This window comes from Arvicola amphibius, chromosome 14, assembly GCF_903992535.2.
Source record: "Arvicola amphibius chromosome 14, mArvAmp1.2, whole genome shotgun sequence".
Lineage (NCBI taxonomy): Eukaryota > Metazoa > Chordata > Mammalia > Rodentia > Cricetidae > Arvicola > Arvicola amphibius.
The window spans coordinates 14,636,503-14,656,282 of NC_052060.1; the positions used below are offsets into that span (position 1 = coordinate 14,636,503).

Sequence of the window (19,780 nt, forward strand, 5' to 3'; positions counted from 1 at the left end):
CCTGGAACTCACTCTGTAGGCAGGCTGGCCTCGAACTCAGAGATCTGTCTGCCTCTGCCTCCTGAGTGCTGGGATTAAGGTGTGCAACACCATGGCCCAGCAATTGATGTTTTTAAACATACATTTAGAAATCACCTTATTGTTTAGAAATAGATAGCCAATGCATTATAATACATTCATATAATGAAATCTACTTATTGTCTAAATTAGGACACATCTTACTAATTGCAAGAATTACAGATAAGCCGGGCGGTGGTGGCGCACGCCTTTAATCCCAGCACTCGGGAGGCAGAGGCAGGCGGATCTCCGAGTTCGAGGCCAGCCTGGTCTACAAGAGCTAGTTCCAGGACAGGCTCTAGAAACTACAGGGAAACCCTGTCTCGAAAACCCCCCCAAAAAAAGAATTACAGATAATATGTTTGAAGGTCCTTTGTAAATTGGAAGTTTCTGCTCAAATACTGTTGTTTTTATTATTGGAATAACCAACGTGCCCCCTCAATGATCTTGGAAATACAGAAAAGCTGATAGATAATAATTGGATGCAGAACTCCTATCTGTTCTCATTCTCTTGGTCTTAGTGGTTCTCTAGTGACAGAACTCCGGAAGTACTCCTTGCAAGCCACAGTGACAAACTTCCCCCAACGAGGCCACGCCTCCTAATCCTTTCAAGCAGTTCTGCTCCCTGTGGACCATCCATTCAAATAAATGAGTCCATGGGGGCCATTCTTAGTCAAACCATCACAACAGTGTTATCTCCCCGTTCTCCTTTCCTGGCTCAAGCCATTCCAGCCCCACCGACTCCAGTCTGTTCCTTTATGAAACCAGGATTCTCTATTTGCCTCAGGGCCTTTGTATTGGCTACCTGTTCCTCTATCTGGGATACCCTTGTGCAAGCCAGGCTTCTACACCTTATCAACAGAGCCTTACTTAATCAGCACTAATCCTTCAAACTCCTTATTTTCACTCCACACCACGTATCCATGACACACTACCCGTGTCCATCCATTAGATTTGTCAACTTGTTGAAGGCCGAGAGCTTCTTTGTTCTAGTCTTGCAGAAACCCCAGTGTTTGTATCTAACACACAAGGGGTCCGCAGAGATTTTGAAGGGCTTAATGAAGAACGTTCATCTGTAAACGTAAGGACACCGACAAAAAATATTTCCTACAATATTATCTACTGTTCAGGACGGACTTCTGCGCCTAACATTAAAACAGCTGTTGCACCTACATACGCTCCCCTTCCCCCATTTCTTTTTGGAGACACCGTCTCCCTACGAAGCCAAGCTGGCCTTGAATTCAGCCTATCTGCGAGTGACTACAGGTGGCCACTATCACGTTACACCTGCACTGGCAGAACTGGGAAAGTGGAGGTCTGATGCCAGCCTGAGGCAGAGAGGCACGATCTCAAACAAAACAAAACCCTTTCCGAAAGCTACGACTGAGACGGTGAGAGGACAGCCAGCCAGCTCACCCAGGAACGCTGAGTGAGCCTCTCAGGATAGAATATTGGTTAGAAACGTGGTCTCCTAAACTAGCACATCAGCCACAGGGACTTTTCAACATCCATCTGCTCTCCAACTTCCTGATTCTGTTCTGGGGTGTGGCCCTGGCATCTCCGTTTAGAAAAAGCTCGTTTGATTGGCTTCTAGGTATGGAGCAACGTTGGAGAATCACCTTAAGAAGCTAAAAATAGCTATTAGGAGACTTCTTTCTCACCGGAGGAAGCCGATACCTTTGGGGGGTGTGGGAGGTGGGGGGAGTGGGGGTTCTCCCCAGCTGCTCTCCGGAGTTACATCCCTCTAGAGAACACGGTCCATCAACACCTAGCAGAGACCCAGGTGGTCCGCACCTCCTCGCTGGGAGGCCGCCGTGTCCAAGCGCGCGACAGGTGAAGCTTCCGCGGAGGCGCGCCCGTCGCTGGGGACGGCGTCGCCGCGGAGACGCTCGCTCGGGGACGAACGCAGGCCAGCCTCCTACTCTTGCACGCTTTCCCTCCCTCCTCCCACGCCGCTGCCCCTTCGGCCCTAGCAGCCACAGAGACCCAGTGCCACTAACTTCAGGCTTTAAAAGCTCCTTCCGAGCTGCCAAGCCCCGGCTCTGTCGCAACGCGCCGGCCCGAGGCGCGGACTGGCTTCGCCGACCGTTCCTCGCGCGCGCACGATCCGAGTTCCCGCCTCCCTCCGGAGGACGTCGGGGCATGCGTGCGCGCGCCCGCCCCTCCCGCCGCGCGACGCGAGGGCGGGGGCGCCGCGTGCGCGCGCGCTCCCGTGGGTTCGCTTGCTCGCTACCTCGCTCGCTCTCGGCGGCCGCTCTCGCTGTGGCTGCGGCTGAGGCTGGGGGCGGCGGCGGCGGCGCGAGCGGCGGGCGGCGCGGGGCGGTCCGGCGGGTTCAAAGAGGAAAACATGGCGGAAAACAAAGGCGGCGGTGAGGTAGAGAGCGGCGGCGGGGGCAGCGGCAGCGCGCCGGTAACCGCCGGGGCCGCCGGGCCCGCGGCGCAGGAGGCGGAGCCGCCTCTCGCCGCGGTGCTGGTGGAGGAGGAGGAGGAGGAAGGCGGCAGGGCTGGCGCGGAGGGCGGTGCGGTTGGGCCCGACGACGGGGGGGTGACCGCGGCCTCCTCCAGCTCGGCCCCGGCCGCCTCGGCTCCCGCGGCCTCGGTGGGCTCCACGGCTCCCGGGGGCGCGGCATCGACGCCAGCCCCAGCAGCAGCGTCGGCTCCGGCCCCGGGTCCCTCGTCGGGGCCGCCGCTCGGGCCACCAGCCTCGCTCCTGGACACCTGCGCCGTGTGTCAGCAGAGCTTGCAGAGCCGGCGTGAGGCGGAGCCCAAGCTGCTCCCCTGCTTGCACTCCTTCTGCCTGCGCTGCCTGCCGGAGCCCGAGCGCCAGCTCAGCGTGCCCATCCCCGGGGGCAGCAACGGCGACGTCCAGCAAGGTGAGTAGCAGGCCGCACCCTGGTGCGGGTCTGGTGACGCGGGCGGGGGTCCTGAGGCTGCTCGGACGGGGCAGTGCCGAGAGGTTGCGGAGGCGAAAGCCACAGCCCCGGGGACGGTTACCAGAGAAGCTGCACCGCCGGAGATACGGGGAGGCAGAAGGGAGGGGTGCCGGCCGCGAGGGGCTGGGGGAGGGGATGCTGCGAGGGAGGTTTGAGGCGCTTCTGCAGAGGGTGGACTAACAGAGACAGAGAAGGGGTCTGCGGAAGCCGCCCCGAGAAGTGTTTTTTTGGGGGAAAGGGTCTGGTCCGGGCGAGTTGGACGAGAGAGTGGTCAGAGGGGGTTGGGATGGATTGCTTCCGAGAGGGGAATTGGCCTGCTCCCGGTTAGGAGGAAGAATTACCGATTGAATGATAATAAAAGACATTGGAAACCTTGGGCTAAAAGAGGGCCCCACGCTGACATTGTGACGAGGAGCTCGGTAAGTGATGATAGTTGAGGGGCCTGCCTGGCTAGGGGAAGTCCTTGGATTTGAGGATGAAGAAATGAACTTGGAAGGGAAGACAGTGGTAGGAAGAGTGTTGGGCTTACGTTGTTTGTTATGCATTCTTTCAGGGCGCCGTGCTAGTACTGAATAAAATACTCAGGATTTCATTAAGTCTAGGTTGGGGGGGAAACCTTTGTAACCTGCGGCTGTAGAGGTGGGTGTAATGGAGGGAAGGTGTAGGAAGCTCCCTGGTGAAGGAAGTCCTGGAGCATGTTTCTTGCTGGCTTGGATGATACTCCCGGCACAGGGCACTTTCTACAACCCTTTAAAGGATATGTGAAGTGATTGGTGGAAGTTAGATTGTACTAATGGACTCAGTAGTTAAGGGATCTACCCTTCCAGTTTCTGAAATTGTTAGGTTTAGTTTGTTAAGGATTTGAGATGCAGTATTGGAATTTTTCTTTTTCCTAGAAAGATCTGTGTGTAGTACTCTAGCAGGCTGTAGGTACCCATTATGGAACAATGTTTCTATATAAAAATTAATAAATACATTAATGGGTTAGATACACCCTGCAATTAAGTAAGTTAGGCTTTATGACATGCTTGCTAAAAGTCTTAAAATTTCAAAGCTTTTAAAATTGATTTTGGAATTGCCGGGAAGGAATTGTGGATTATACCAAAGGGGTTTATCCCGTAGACTAGAGGACCTTCCTGAAGGGTCTCTTGTTGTAGGCTGGTCTCAAACTCTAGTGTCTAGGATGGCCTTGAACTTCTGATCCTACTGCTTCTACCTTCTAAATTCAAGGATTATAGCCATGCACCACTACTCTTAGATTTATGCAGTGCTGGCTGTAATTGGAATTTTCTTTGGGGTGCCAACCAGTTCCCAAATAAAGACACGGAGACTTCTTATTAATTATGAATGCTTGGCCTTAGCTTAGACTTGTCCCACTAGCTCTTTTAATTTAACATGTTTCTATCATCTACATTTTGCCTCGAGGCTTTTTACCTTTCTTTCCTTCTGTATGTCCTACTTGCTTGCTTTCTCTGTGTCTGTCTGTCTGGCCCCTGTCCACTCTCCCCCACCCCCCAGCCTAAATTTCTACTCCTACTTTTCCCTGGAGGGAAGTCCCACCTATACCTCTCCCTCACTATTGACTGTTCAGCTTTTTATTAGACCCAATCAGGTGTCTTAAGCAGGTAAGGTAAAACAGCAATGCGTCTTTACATAGTTAAACAAATACAGCACATATTTGCATAGTTAAACAAATACTCTGCAACAGCTGGTGATGGAATCTGCGGTTTCTTGCATGTTAGGCAAGCATTTGACAAACTGAACTAGCCCAGCTTCTGAAGAGTTTTTGTTTCAAGAGGAAAAAACATTCAGATTTGTGATCCAGAAAAATGATTAGGGCACTTGGAGGAACAAGGAGAGGCAAGGCTGCAGGCAGGGATACTAGATAGAATCTTGACAATGATCTTAGGTGAGAAATTGTTTGGAATAGGTACTAAAGTCTGATACCAGATATTACACAAGGGTACATTTGGTATTAGGGTAGGCATTGGCTTGGTAGATGTTGGCTTTCTGAGAAATGCTGAATTTGGGTTTTTCCCTTGGCCCATTTCCTAAGTAATTGGAGAGATGAATTCTTCCTTCCTTCCTTCCTTCCTTCCTTCCTTCCTTCCCTCCCTCCCTCCTTTTTTTCCTTCCTTTTCCTTTATTTTGGGCCTCTGGCTCTTTATTTATTTATTTAAAAATTTCCATTTCCTCCCCTCCTCCTCCCTTTTTTTTTTGAGAGATAGGGTTTCTGTGTGTCGTCCTGGAACTTGTTCTGTGAACCAGAATGATCTTAAATTTAGAGGGCCCTCCTCTACCTCCCAAGCGCTGGGATTAAAGGCATGCACCACTATTGCCTGGCCAAGAATAAAGTTCTGAGCAGAGTGTGATGGCATATATCTATAATCCCATCTCTTAGGCTGAGGCACTGGAATTGCTGTTGCTTTCAAGGTGAGCCTGGTTTACGTAGTGAGTTCACAGTGAAACCCTATCTACAGATACAACAACAACAAAACAAACTAAAATTTTAGTTTTTTTTTTTTTTTTTAACAGAACTTGCCTCAAGTTTATTTGTAAAAACAGCACAAGGTCCTGACAATCTGCAGACACTGTGTAGATGTCCACACCGGTCCATCTGTCTTCACACTGGCACTGAGACCTTTCTTATGGGGTCTTCACAGGGGCCTGGGCACCTTTGGGAGCCTGAGCTGCAGCTGAGGCCTCTGCCTTGGCTTGAACCTTGGGCTTTGTTTTTTGGAGCCTACGACCCCTGGCCATGTAGCTTCTAATCCGCTTCCCAAGCTTGGGGTGAGCAATAAAAGCGAGGCGGGTGAGTTTGCTGCTGGGGCCCTTTGGCACCTTGGGCTTCACCACCTGGGGCTTCACCAGGGCCTTGATGGCCTCCGCATGTGTGCTCATGGCCTTTGTATTATTTGCCTGTGTCTTCTTCAGGCCTTTCTTGTTGTGCTTCTTGGCAAAGCGCATGTTCCTCAGGAACTTGGGATCAACCCCCTTGAGAGATTCGTATCTTTGTGACCCGGGTTTCTTGATGCCATTTCTGTGCCATTTCCGGGACTGGTTGTGTGTGGTGTGGGTCTTGGACTTGGCCATGGCTGGATGGTAACCGGCGGCTCCCGAAGCGCCTGCGACCGGAAGAGAAAGAGCTAAAATTTGAGTTTTGATTGATGGAGATACGAAGTGAAAATAGATGTAAAGAGGATAACTGCTTATGGTCCTGAAGAGCATAATAGGACACATGAGATTCAGTGGACACACGAGATTCAGTGGACACATGAGATTCAGTGTTCTTGTGAAAGCCTGTGTTATGGGAGACATTTAGAGGGAACCAAAGATGCAAATGTATCTGACTGATTAGCTGAGGGACTGAAGTTACAAAGTTGGCTCTCTGAAATATGTTCAGGAGACAGAATAATCTGTAAATCCTTCAGTTCTCTTCTCTCTTGGTGGAAAGGAAGAAACACAGTCTCATCTAATGCTGCTTTCTAAGTAGTTTTGCTGAGAAGTATCTAAAACAAATTGAATATTAAATCAGCCATTTTTAGGCAGACAGCCTAGGAAATATTTTATCAGTAGTAACTTTAATATGTACCCTTTGCATTTCATACCACAGTTAAAAATCTAATTTTTTACTTGCTCATCTCTATTTCCTATTAGACTATTGCAGAATATATGTTCAATAAATATGGCTTTTGAGCAAATAAAAATAATCTAAAAGCCAGGGGTTGATGGCACACGCCTTTAATCCCAGCACTTGAGAGGCAGAGGCAGGTAAATCTCGAGTTGGATGCCAGCCTGTTCTAAAGAGTGAGTTCCAGAACAAACCAGGATTACAAAGAGAAACCTTGTTCCAAAAAAACCAAAAAACCAAAAAATTATCTTCCTAATGCTTCAGCCTTTTAGTACAGTTCCTCATGTTGTGATGACCCATAAAATTATTTTTGTTGCTACTTCATAACTGTAATTTTAATACTGTTATGAATTTGTAATATGAATATTTCTGGAGATAGAGATTGATAAAAGTCATGATCCACAGGTTGAGAAACATATCTAGAGGGACAGGAGAGACAGCTCTGGTTAAGAGTACTGATTATTCTTACAGATGACCAAAATTGGGTTCCCAGCACAATGGGAAGCCATCAGGGGGCTTACAGCTTCCTGTATTACTGCCTATAGCTCTAGCGTGGACAGACACACACAACAAATCTTTTAAGATAAGAATCATCTTCAGAGCTTTATTAAATGTTGATTTAGGGATTTTTTTTCAGAAATGTGTTTGATTTGAGATATGTAACTGTACCTTAAAAAAATTATTTGTGAGCCGGGTGGTGGTGGCACACGCCTTTAATCCCAGCACTTGGGAGGCAGAGGCAGGTGGATCTCTGTGAGTTCGAGGCCAGCCTGGTCTACAAGAGCTAGTTCCAGCTCAGGCTCCAAAGCTACAGAGAAACTCTGTCTTGAAAACAATAAAACAAAACAAAACAAAAAAAACAAACAAAAAATATTTGTGGGATGTTTTGCCTTCATGTGTGTAACTGGTGCCTTTGGCCAGAAAAGGGCATCAGATCCACTAAAACTGACTGGGAGCTACCATGTGGGTGCTAGAAATTGAACCCAGGTCCTCTTGAAGAGTAACCAGTGCCTTTACTAGCTAAGCCATCTCCATTTCTTTTATTTATTTATTTATTTATTTATTTATTTATTTATTTATTTATTTATTTATCTATTTATTTATTATCATCACAATTTTTTAATTTAATTACCTTTTTATTTTCAAGGGGGGAGTTTGGATTCAGGGCCTTATCATTTGAGGCAAGCTCTCTACTACTGACTATACCTTCACCTCTTGTATCTGCCCTTTTATTGCTGGTTTTGAAACAGGATCTCATGTAGCCTGGGCTGGCCTCAGACTTGCTATGTAACTGAGGATGGATGGTCTTTAACTCCTGATCTCCCAAGGATTATAATTATAAGCATGTGTCACCAGATTGGGCTTTGTACACAGACTTTGAACATGATCCTCATGTGGTTCTGATGCAGGTAATAATCTATCATACTTGAAGAACTTGGATTTGAAAATTTTAATTTTTATCTTGTGAGTGTTTTATGTGGGTGTGTTCACCATGTGCATGCAGTGCCCATGAGGTCAGAAGAGGGCATTGGATTCCCTAGAAATGGAGTTACAGAAAGTTATAAGCTGCTAAGTGGATGCTGGGACTTAAACCCATGTTCTCTACAAGTGCAGTAAGTGCTCTTAACCACTGAGCAATCTCTCCTGCTCCTAGATTTTAAGTATTTTGAGGAACAAGTTTAATTTAGTGTTAGGGCATTGGAAAATCAAGCCAGCTCATGCTTGTTGAATCTCAGTACTTTTAAAAGTGCTTTTGTGGTTTAAAAAAATGTTTGGTCTTGGGGCAGGGCAGTGGTGGTGCATGCCTTTAATCCTAACACTGGGAAGGCAGAGACAGGCGGATCTCTGTGAGTTTGAGGCCAGCCTAGTCTACAAGAGCTAGTTCCAGGACAGACCCCAAAGCTACAGAGAAACCCTGTCTCGGAAAAACAAACAAAACAAAACCAAAATCTGCCCCCTCCTCGCAACAGGATGTCTTTGTGTAGACCTGTCTGTCTTGGAAGTTGATGTGTAGACCAGGCTGCCCTTAAACTCACCTCGGCTTCCCAAGTGCTGGGATTAAAGGTGTGTGCCGCCAGATAAACTCGGGTACATTTGTGATAGCACAAAGGTGGTGCCGCTGGTCCCTGAGGTGTAGTGAGCCACTTGATGTGGGTGTTGGGAGTTGTACTTGGGTCCTCCAGAGGAAGAGTATGTACTCATAACAGCTGAGCCCCCTTTAATTCTTTTTTTAATTTTAATTTTTTGAGATAGTGTCTTATATATCAGAGCCTTGAACTTGAGCATGATTTTGAACTTTCTGCCTCTAACTCTTGAGTACTGTGATTACAGGTGTGTGTTACTACTCCTGGTTTTTATGGTGCTGAGGATTGAATTTAGGGCTTAATGCTTGTTAGGCAAAAATTTTACCAACTTAGAATTTTGGCCCCGTTTTTCCAGATAGGGTCTTGTAACTTTGCCCAGACTGTCCTTGAACGGGCTCTAGGCTCAAGTAATTGATCCTCCTGGTTCAGTTTCTTGAGAAATTGGGATTCTTGCCTGGCTAAACGGTAGTTCTTAAGGGGTGGTCCACCGAATGTGAATACAGTTATCTTTGAGACCCTTTCATGGTATGCAGGGTTAAAGCATTTTATTTTAAATAACTGCAGTTCCTCATTATTTGCTTTAATTAGTGTGCTGACACAGCAATGGTAAAAGAGCAGTAATGGGTGAAACTGCTGGTCTATAGCAGAAGACTTCATGCCTTACTGCTGAGCTGTGTGCCCCTGCCCAGCCTAAGTCATTGTCTCTGAACTGCTATTTGTTAAGAGTTCTGAGTTAAATTAGCTGCATTTTTTAAATAGAAAATAATTTTTTAATTGAAAATGAATGACTGACAGACGATGTTTTTAGGCATGTGTGTTTGGCAGCCATTATCTCAAGAATGAGTGAATTGAGCCTGTCACAGGAAAACAAGTTGCAAGTATATGTTTGCCAAGGATAAAAATTGAGTGAGCTTTTAAATAAAAATTGGAATTTTGGAAAAACGGTATCTGTTGCTGTGAGCCTGACAGTTTTTCATTATTTAAATCCTTTTCTGATGAGATTTGTAGAATGTGTGTGTGAGCATGTATTTATTATATTGCATAATAAAATGTCAGCATTTGGAAGATCTATACAACTCAGTGAATGAGTATTATCCAACTGATCAATGTAATGCTATAATATGCTTAGGAAAGAGATTCAAAGCACAACAGGCTAGAAGTACATACGTTGTAATATGAGAGAAATAAAAGTATACCTGTGAGGCTTAGGAGTCCACATTACTGCAGACACTTAGGAAATGTGCCTTTGAGATTTTTCTCTTATGAGAAAGAACTGAGAGGTTTTCTACAATTATTTGAAAAGACTACTCAATGTAATCTTCCTTTTTTTTTTTTAAAAAAGTATATAGTTATATGTGGTCAGGTTTTTATGTGCTTCAAAGAAAATAATTAAAAACAGATTAAATGAGGTTGGCTTGGTGGTGCATTTCTGTAGTCCCTGCTACTTGAGAAAGTGTTAGATTGCCTAAGTCTACAAGTTTAGGGCCAGTCTGATTTCAACCTAGTGGAACTTTGACTAGACAACTCTGATTAATGTGGAAGTTTATATCAGGCCAGCTTCTGCTAGCAGACTTTAGAGGAATTGAAAGTAACATAACACAGTGCCACTCTTAACTATGTATGTATGTATATGTGTTTGTATTTATTTATTTTGGTGGTAGGGATTGAATCCATGGCCTTGGGCATGCTAGGCACATGCTTTATCACTGATTTAGAGCTCTAGCTTGTGTACACACATGTGCGCACACATACACATGAAAACTATTTCTGATAGAATTCTTTTTTGTAATGTGTGTGTTTGTATGCATGGGTACATGTATGTGCAGGTATATGTTCACATGTGGGTGCCTGCCCATGGAAGCTTGAAGTTTATTTTAGATGTCTTCTTTGAATACTCCACTTTACTCAGGCAGGGTTTCTTGCTGAACCTGGAACTTGCCACTTTCTGCCAATCTGACTGGTGGTTCCCGTCTCTGACACTGAAGTGTTGAGATTACTGGCAGCAATCAGGCATACCCTGCTTTTCTTTCTCTCCTCTCCTCTCCTCTCTCCTCTCCTCTCCTCTCCCCTCCCCTCCCCTCCTCTCCTCTCCCCTCCCCTCCCCTCCCCTCCCCTCCCCTCCCCTCCCCTCCCTCCCCTCCCCTCCCCTCCCCTCCCCTCCCCTCCCCTCCCCTTCTTTTTTCTCTTCTCAAGACAGGGTTTCTTTGTGTAGTTCTTGCTGTCCTGGAACTCACTCTGTAGATCAGGCTGACTTCAAACTCACTGAGATCCTCTTGCCTCTGCCTCCTGAGTGCTGGGATTAAAGGCATGTGCCACCATCGCCCTGCTGGATCTTTTTCTGTAGACCAGGCTGCCTCTGCTCTCTTCTTTTTAGCCCTCTAGCACTCTTCCCCTGCCTCTGACTTCCAAATACTTGGATTAAAGATATAATAATGTTCATCACTACACTGGTCTGATTTTTTTTAAAATGTTGGTTCTGGGGATCTGAACTCCAGTCCTCATGCTTGTACAGCAAGTACTTTGTATACATTGAGCCATCTCCCCATTCCCTAATGAATTGATAAATATTTTAAATTTTTAAAGAAGTCTTATATATGTGCATTGTTGTTTTGCCTGCATGTGTATCTGTACAAGGGTGTTGGGTACCCTGGAACTGGAGTTGCAGACAGTTGTGGCTACCATGTGGGTATTGGGAGTTGAACTTCGGTCTTCTGGAAGAGCAGCAGCAGCCAATGCTCTTAACCACTGAGCCATCCCAATATTTAAAAATTTTTAATATTTTATTTAAATAGCTATAACATAGGCAGAAGTGCTTTGAGTCCTTTAAAAACTAGAATACAAGGATTCTGAGATCAAAATAACACCCAGTTCTTTAAAGGACAATATGAAAATGGTAATTACAGTCATTGGGATAGAGAGAAAGAGTAGGAGGCGGCAGGTTTATTCACTTAAAGCTTTGAGATTACATAATGTAAAAATGAAGTCAATGCTTCTTTCCTGGAGTTAGCCTTTTCATAAGTAGTTCATCATAGACCTACTATCTTGTTTTCTTTATGGTTATGACTTTTCTATCACTGTATTTTTGCTAGTGCCAAGTTCAGAGATTAGGCTCAGGGTGATGGATAAATTAACCTCTGTCTCTTCTATGAGTCACAAACTGCCCCTCTGTCCCTAGTCATTAGACTTCAAGGGACAGTGGGAAAGACTGCAAGGATGAATGAACACAGTTGCATCCTTTATAGAGAAGTGCTTAGTCTTTGGCTTAGCGATGAAAACCCATGCACTACATGGTACTAATGAACAACTCCTAATCCCATGACCTTTACATGTTATGTTAGAGAAATGCTGTACTGCTGAGCTACACCACAGCTCCAGTAATACTTTTTGAATATGACTTACGCTCCTTCTATGACTTGTCTATATATTTTCTATTTTTCTTCAGACTGCTTATCCTTTGTTTTTGCAAGAATTCTCAGTGGATTTTGTACATTTTTTTTGTTGAACATGTAAATTGAAGATTATTTTGAGCCTATGTATTTTGATAAGGTAACCAGCCTCTAAGGTAGATCTTTTTGTGGTTTGTCCACAGTTTCTCAAGGCTGATCCCTTTGACCAAGAGAACAGGACAGTTAACAGTGACTTCCTAAACAGCACAACCAGCTGGACACCAGGTGTCCCGTGCCGGAACCTAAGGGGGACTTTTCTCATTCAGACCACCACATCAACCAAATGGGAAACGCGTCAGCTACATAAAGCAGAGTAGTGAGTAGTCATTTAGTGAAGAAGGAAAATGAGGCTTGGATAGAGTGCTCAGGACATGTGTAGGGGAAAAGATGGCAGAGAGCAGAATTGTAATCAGGTAGGGCTGCAGGGAATAAAAGAAACAAAAGAAATAAAAAAAGAATAGACCCAGCTGTGGTGGTGTATGCCCGCAATCACCAGCGCTTAGTTGGTTAGTGGCAAGAAGATCAGGTCTTCAACATCTTCCCTAAGTACATAGCAAATTTAAGGACAGCATGAGCTATGTGATATATGCAGCCTTGTCTCAAAAAAACAAATCCTCAAAGTACCTCAAGAATTTGTCAGTTTGGCTCAGTGCTTCTTGTGAGATTGTAGTCAAAATCACTAGGCTGCAGTTACCTGAAATTGATTAGGCTAGAAGATGCACAACCTCCAAAGTTGCTCACTCATATGGCAGGAAACTTCTTTTCTGTATTGGCCCCTTTCCAAGGACTGAAAACACAACAACTTTCCCCCAGAACCAAAGATGCAGAGTATAAGGAAAATAGTTCTGTGCCTTAAATGACCTGGCCTGAATCACAGCAGAATTTCTTAAAAATAAAAAAAAAAAAAAAAATGAAAATGACCTTAAGGTCTACGTTAGAGACTGGCTACCATACCAAAATACATAGGCTCAAAATAATAAACAAGGTAAATTTTTGAGTGTCTTATTTATAAGTCAAGTGAGGAAAGTCCTCTACATGTGGGAGTCATAACTTCCTCAGTTGAGCAAAATGTTGCTCTCTAAAACTCTAAAACTACAGGGAAATCCTGTCTAAAAAAAAACCAAAAAAAAAGTTGTAAATTATTCTAAAAACGATTCTGTACTTTTTTGGTTTTGGACTTTTGACATGGTTTCTCTGTATAGCTCTGGCTGTCCTAGAACTTACTCTGTAGACCAGGCTGGCCTCAAACTCCAAGATCCATCTGCCTCTGCCTCTCGAGTGCTAAAGGTTAAAGGCGTGCGTCACCACTGCCAGGCCTCCATTCTTAGTAGAGTATTACAAATAATTTTACTAGGTTATTTTATTTTTAAATTTCTGTCAATAAAAATTACAGAAATTAGTTTTCTTTTGTTACATAAATTCCTTTAATATCTTTGATAATTGCCTTAAGGCCTAAAACTGTACTCTCCGGTACTGTGGCCCCATATTTGGATTTGGTGGGAAGTGTTAGGTAAGAGTTATGAGTCAGGTCTCAAGAAGTGTGTTTGCAGTGCAGTGTGCTATGCAGGATTTGAAGAGTGCTCAGATTTTTATTTGAAACAGTACAAATGACTGCTGGAATAAAATTTTTGCAGCACTCTGGCCTGTTATCCATTTGTGGGTTATTAGTAGAATGCTAATAACCAAATTATACAACATATTTTTTAGGAACAAGTCTCATATAATAAGTACTAGTGTACAGGGAGGATGTCATTATATGGAATACAATAGATATGAGGCAGGGTGCTTAGAATTATTTCACTGTGCTTGTACTTGTAAATCTGAAGAATCAAAAGTAGCAAAAAACACGGCATTTCAGTGTTGTCAGGATATTAAGTTTTCTGTTTTCTACTTAGTATTACCTTCATGTATTGTGAAGCATATTATAGGGGGATGTGTAGTAAACCTTGAGCCCATTGAAACTTGAAGTGATTATTGATCAGATTATTTTAAAAAAATGGTGTGATATTTTGTAACAGTAAGTCAAATATTCACTGAAATGTTCAGAAATAGAGGTTAGTTATGGTTGAAATTTGCTGCTTCTGCCCATAGTGTCGGCTTGGAGGTGATCCCTTTTGCTCATATGCATATTATTGTGATTGATTTTGGTCCTCCTTTCACTTGCAGCTCAGGCTGGTTTTACATCTATCCAACTTTTTCTCTTGTTTGTCCCTTATAAAATATTATATGCTTAGCCAGGCGGTAGTGGCGCACGCCTTTAATCCCAGCACTTGGGAGGCAGAGGCAGGCGGATCTCTGAGTTCGAGGCCAGTCTGGTCTACAAGAGCTAGTTCCAGCTCAGGCTCCAAAGCTACAGAGAAACTCTGTCCTGAAAAACAAAAACAAAAAAATTATATGCTTTTAAGATAGTGTCTGAATTAATAATGGCAGGAAAAATTAACTGTGGACAATTGGTGGATTATTAAAATAATTCCCTTGCATCTAGATCACTTTGTAAATAACATGAAGTCCAAGCCAGATAATGGTATTGCTCCTCTCCCTCTCCCTCTCCCTCTCCCTCTCTCTCTCTCTCTCTCTCTATTTTTTTTTGAGAAGAACTTGATTATGTAACCCAAGATGGCATCAAATTCAAATTTCCAAATGCAATACATACATACATACATACATACATACACACACATTATTATATATATTATATATACATTACTCCTTATATAGTAAAGGTTAGTATTTCCAACATGTAAGAGCCATATTTAAGTATGATTTTATCAATCTACCTCAGGGGCCTTATTTATTAAAGTGGGCTTACAGTGAATATTCTCAAAACAAGGAAATTACCAGTTTCAATGTAAAATATTTTCATGTTACCTTATTGCTTATAAAGATCTTCTCAAAGGTACAATAATGTTATTTTCTAATGCTAAGAATCAAACCCAGGACTTTTCCATGTCATGACCATCTCTACCTATTCACTCATTTATTTCCCCTTGGAAAAAAATGCCAGGCTTCACTGTACTTAACTTAAACTGCCAAGTTAGAAAATTAAACTGAAGTTGCAGACTGAAGTGAACTGCCGTGTCAGGGGGGATTGAATCCAGTTTCTCTGGAACAGCAGCCAGTGCTCTTTTCCATCTTCGCTATCTCCAGCCCCTCAGTTTAATTTTCTAACTTGGAAGTTTAAGTACTTAAGTAAAATTTTCCCTTTAGAGGGTTTTTAATAGCTGTATTGTAATATATTGATGTTATTTGTATGTGTGTGTGTTTATTCTTATGTGTGTCTGAAGTGTGCCTAGAAATATTTGAGGAAGAGTTTCTTATTGAATCTGATTGAGCTAGACTGGCTCTCCAGCAAAATCCCGAGATTTTTCTATCTCTGCCTCTCCAGTGTGGGTCACAGTGTTGTGCAGTCCATCTTTTTTATCTGGGTTCTGGAAATTGAACTTAGGTTCTTCAACTTTTATCCAGTGAGCCTTCTCCCCAACACTATAATATGTTATTAACAACAAGCATCATTATAATCATCAGTGTTTCACTGCAAGAAACAAATGCAAATGTGTTTTCAAATTAATATTTGAATCTTATAGTCATATTTGGAAAGTGATTGGAATGCCACACTAGTAGTGTTTGGGTCAGAATTCACATAAGCACTTTTAATTATGATATAGATGTCTTTAGAATGACACTAAATCTTTGTGTTGGGTATGTGATAGAATAATAAAAATTTAAAATGTTATATGTGTATGTGTTCAGATGACGGGCAGTTTGTGGGAGTCTGTTCTCTCCTTCCCATGTGTATGTTCTGGTTAATGAACTCAGGTCATTAGGTTTAACAGGTTTCTTTGCCTAGTCATCTCTTGATCCTAGGTATTTTGGTTTGTAGTTTTCTTGAGAACTTCTAAAGTTTAGCACCATTTGGTATGTTGTCCCCTTCTATTTTCTCCCTCTTTGTTGTTTTGCAATACTGGGGATCGAACTTAGGGCCTCATGTTTTCTCCCACTGAGCTACAGCTACACTCCCCCCAACCCTATGTGCCCACATTCTTCTTAGTGGATTTTCTGCCTCTTTTTTCAGTGATTCTGTATATGTATATATGTATATATATAATTTCCAGATATATAGCCTGGTTTGTGACTTGCCTTATACTTGCATTTTATAATTGAAATTATTTTTCGCTCTTTGTGTGTATATGATTTAGGGAGGTGATGCATGTGTGTCATAGCATGTGAATGGAGGTCAGTGGTGTTGGTCCTCACCTTCCATTTTTATATGGCTTCTGGGGATGAACCTCAGGTTATCAGGCTTGTGTGGCAGGTGTGGCATTGAGCTACCTTGCTAGCACATACTTTTCATTTTTTAAATCTTTATTTTACTTTTTATTTGCTCAAACATTAAATAAATATACAAAACTATACAAGGAAAAGGTTCCTCACATTTCTTGTCTTCGTGAAGTTCCTGACCCCTCAATCATAGCTTGTATTAAGTTTATTTTGACTGTCAGTGTAGTCAGGTCATTTTCTACTAGGGCGTCAAGTTGAGTGGTGGAAGATAGTCTCTTCAGGAAAACAGTATTGGGAAAATGGGTTTTCAAGAACAGATGAAATTATATCTCTGTCAGACACCATGTGTAGAAATGAACTTCAGATGGACCAACAGCTTAAGTATAAATGACAAAGTCATAAAACTCTTTGAAGAAAATAGTAGTAAGTATTCATGACCTTGGGGTTGACAGTGGATCCTTATATATGATACTAAAAGTATGAGCAACAAAAAGAAAGCAGAAAACTGGGCCTTATCAAAAATATATACTTACAGTGATATTAATTAAGAATGTGTAGACGACTAGGGAGATAAAATAGCGGATGGGGGCTCTTGCTGCCAAGCTTGTTGACTCAAGTTTGATTCCCTGGGACCTGCATTGTGGAAGAAGAGAACTCACACCCACAGGTTGTCCTCTTATATCCAGATGCATGCCTTGGCATAAGTGACCCCCCCCCCAATACACACACAAACTGTATAACTGTATTTAAAAAAGAAAGTGAAAAGACTATTTTAAAAGCAATATATTGAACAATGGTATAGTAAGCAGAAAGTTGTAGCCCATAAACACATGAAAAGATGTTCAGAATTCTTTGATAGAGCAGTATAGTCCTTAACTGAAGATGCAGCTCAGTGGAAAAGCATATGAAGCATAAGGCTGTGTGTATCATTGGGGGCAGGGTGTAAACAAAACCATACTGCTTCACACTTAGTAGGATGTCTATAATAAGAAATAAACAGGAAGTAGTGACCAGAATGAGGGGAAATTAGATCACTTGTACCTTGTTGGTGAGCTGCCATTGTGATGTTTATTGAACCCAGGGCTCTGCACATAAAAAGCAAGTGCTTGGCCAGTGAGCTATACTCAGTTTTGGGATTTTCTATTTTAAAATATATTAAATCAGTGAAATGTACTTGTAAACCCAATATCAATGACTGTGTTGCTTTGGGCAGTGTGGCAAGATATTTTACCTGATATAAGTACTTTCAGCTGAGGTTGAGCTAGGAAGGTAGTGTTCCTCCCCCTCCCCCCAGGGTTTCTCTGTGTAACAGCCCTAAATGTCCTGGAACTCACTTTGTGGACCAGGCTGGCCTTGAACCCACAGAGATCTGCCCGTCTCTGCTTCCTGAGTACTGAGGTAAAAGACATGCACTACTAAAGATTTCACTGTTTTAAAAATGGCCCCAAGTGCCTTCTAGTATTTCACTCACATGAATGCTCTATCTGCATGTATGCCTGCATGGCAAAAGGGCATCAGATCCCACTATAGATGGCTGTGTGCATCGGTGTGTGTGTGTGTGTGTGTGTGTGTGTGTGTGTGTGTTTAGAAAGTAGTAGAGGCTTTGTTCAGGCAAGAAGACTAAAGCTTGGAGGGGTGACTCATCTGTTAAAGCACTTGTTACCCTTCCAGAGGACCCAGGTTTGATTCTAGCACCTACATGGTAGTTTACAACTCTCTGTAATTACGGTTCTAGGGGACCCAAAACCCTCTTCTTGCCTCTATGGTTAAAAATGAGGCACATTCAAGGTACGCAGGCATCCAGGCAAAACATCCATACACATAAAATAAAAAAGGGAAAAAGACACCACACATCTTAAAAAAATAATAAAAAGGAAAAGACACCCCACATCTTAAAGTTTCAGAATTCTGTGGATTCAGTGTCATTGGGCCAACAGTATGTATTAAAAAGTGTCTTCAACAGAAGATTGCGTAGCATAACACTGTAATAAATGGTAGATGAAGATGTGACCAGAACTTTGTAGAAACCTATGTCGCATTTCTTACAGGGTAGTAGTTCAGTATTTGTTAATTTTTATTTACAGGCAGCCTTATAGAGAGAACTTTCCTACTTAATGAGTTGTCAGTGCAAATAAAGTCAATGTAAATGGAAATACTTCTCTGAAGACTGTTTGGTCTGATATTTTTTTAATTGAGATGTAGCTCATTGGAAGGGGACATGCCTCGCTGACCACAAGACCCTGGGTGTTCATTCCCCAGCACTGTAAAAACAAACCTTACTTGTAGACTCGGAGGTTGTGAGCCACTATGTTGGTACCAGGAACTGACCCCAGGTCCTCTGTAAGAATTTTGATGCAGAGTCATCCCTCCCTACAACACTACCTTGTTTTTAAAGGATTTTCTGGGTCCCTTAACTTTTTTTTTCACTACATATAGATATATGTTGATATCTGTATGTCAGTGCATCTGACCCATAATCTTGTCTGTCCAGCCATTCGAGGGACTGAACCTTTGGGTTCATGTGTGCTAAATATGTGCTCACCCCCCAGCTTACTGCATTAAAATTAATGTATTGATTTTTAAACTGGAATAGATTTTTTTTGTATATCTTTAGAGAGTCATTATTTCTATCTTAATACAGCTACTCCAGCTTTCTTTTTAAATTTTATGGGCATGGGTGTTTTGTCTCTCTCTAATCTGTGAACCAGTTGTGTGCCTGGTGTTCCCAGAGTACAGAAGAGTGTGTCAAATCTGAAAATGGAATTATGGAGAGTTATGAGCCACCATGTAGGTACTGGGACTCAGACCCAGGTCCTCTGGAAGAGCAGATAGCTATTAGCTACTGAACCATCTCTCTAGGCATGTGTACACCTTTCTCCCCTTGTTGCTTGCATGATAAATTCTTTTCTCACCCTTCTGCTTTGATTGTGTTTGCATATTTGAGTGTAAACTGTCTTTCATTTACAACATACAGTCAGATCTTATTCTTGTTTTTAATCTAATTTTTAAAAATCTTTGTCCATCTGTCCTGGGACTTGAATTGAGCTTGTTTTAAGTTACCACTGAGTTGTGACCCAAGTACCACTGTCTGCCTTTTGTTGTTTAATCCATTCATACTCAATGCTCTTATTGGTAGAGTTGGATTCATACTACCATTTTGGTTTATTTTATTTCTCATGAATCGATATGTTCCTCTTCTAACATTGCTACCTTCATTTATTTGCTTTGGTTAAATTTTTTGAGACAGGGACTCATGTAGCCCCCAGTTGGCCTAGAACTTACTTTGTAGCCAGGGATGACCTTGAATATTTCTGCCTTCCCAAGTACTGATGATTCTCACTTCTAGTACCG

At 42.9% G+C, this 19,780-nt stretch overlaps 1 protein-coding gene across 2 annotated transcripts in view; it reads left to right on the forward strand.

The window, feature by feature from the left end:
* Window positions 1–2,389: 2,389 nt before the first annotated feature.
* Trim33 (tripartite motif containing 33) overlaps window positions 2,390–19,780 on the forward strand; it is a 98,325-nt gene continuing 80,934 nt past the window's right edge. For both annotated transcript variants that reach the window (XM_038311081.2, XM_038311083.2), the window contains exon 1: window positions 2,390–2,930. In XM_038311081.2, the coding sequence (XP_038167009.1) occupies window positions 2,405–2,930 (526 nt within the window). In that variant the 5' untranslated portion in view covers window positions 2,390–2,404. The remainder of the gene's footprint in view (window positions 2,931–19,780) is intronic.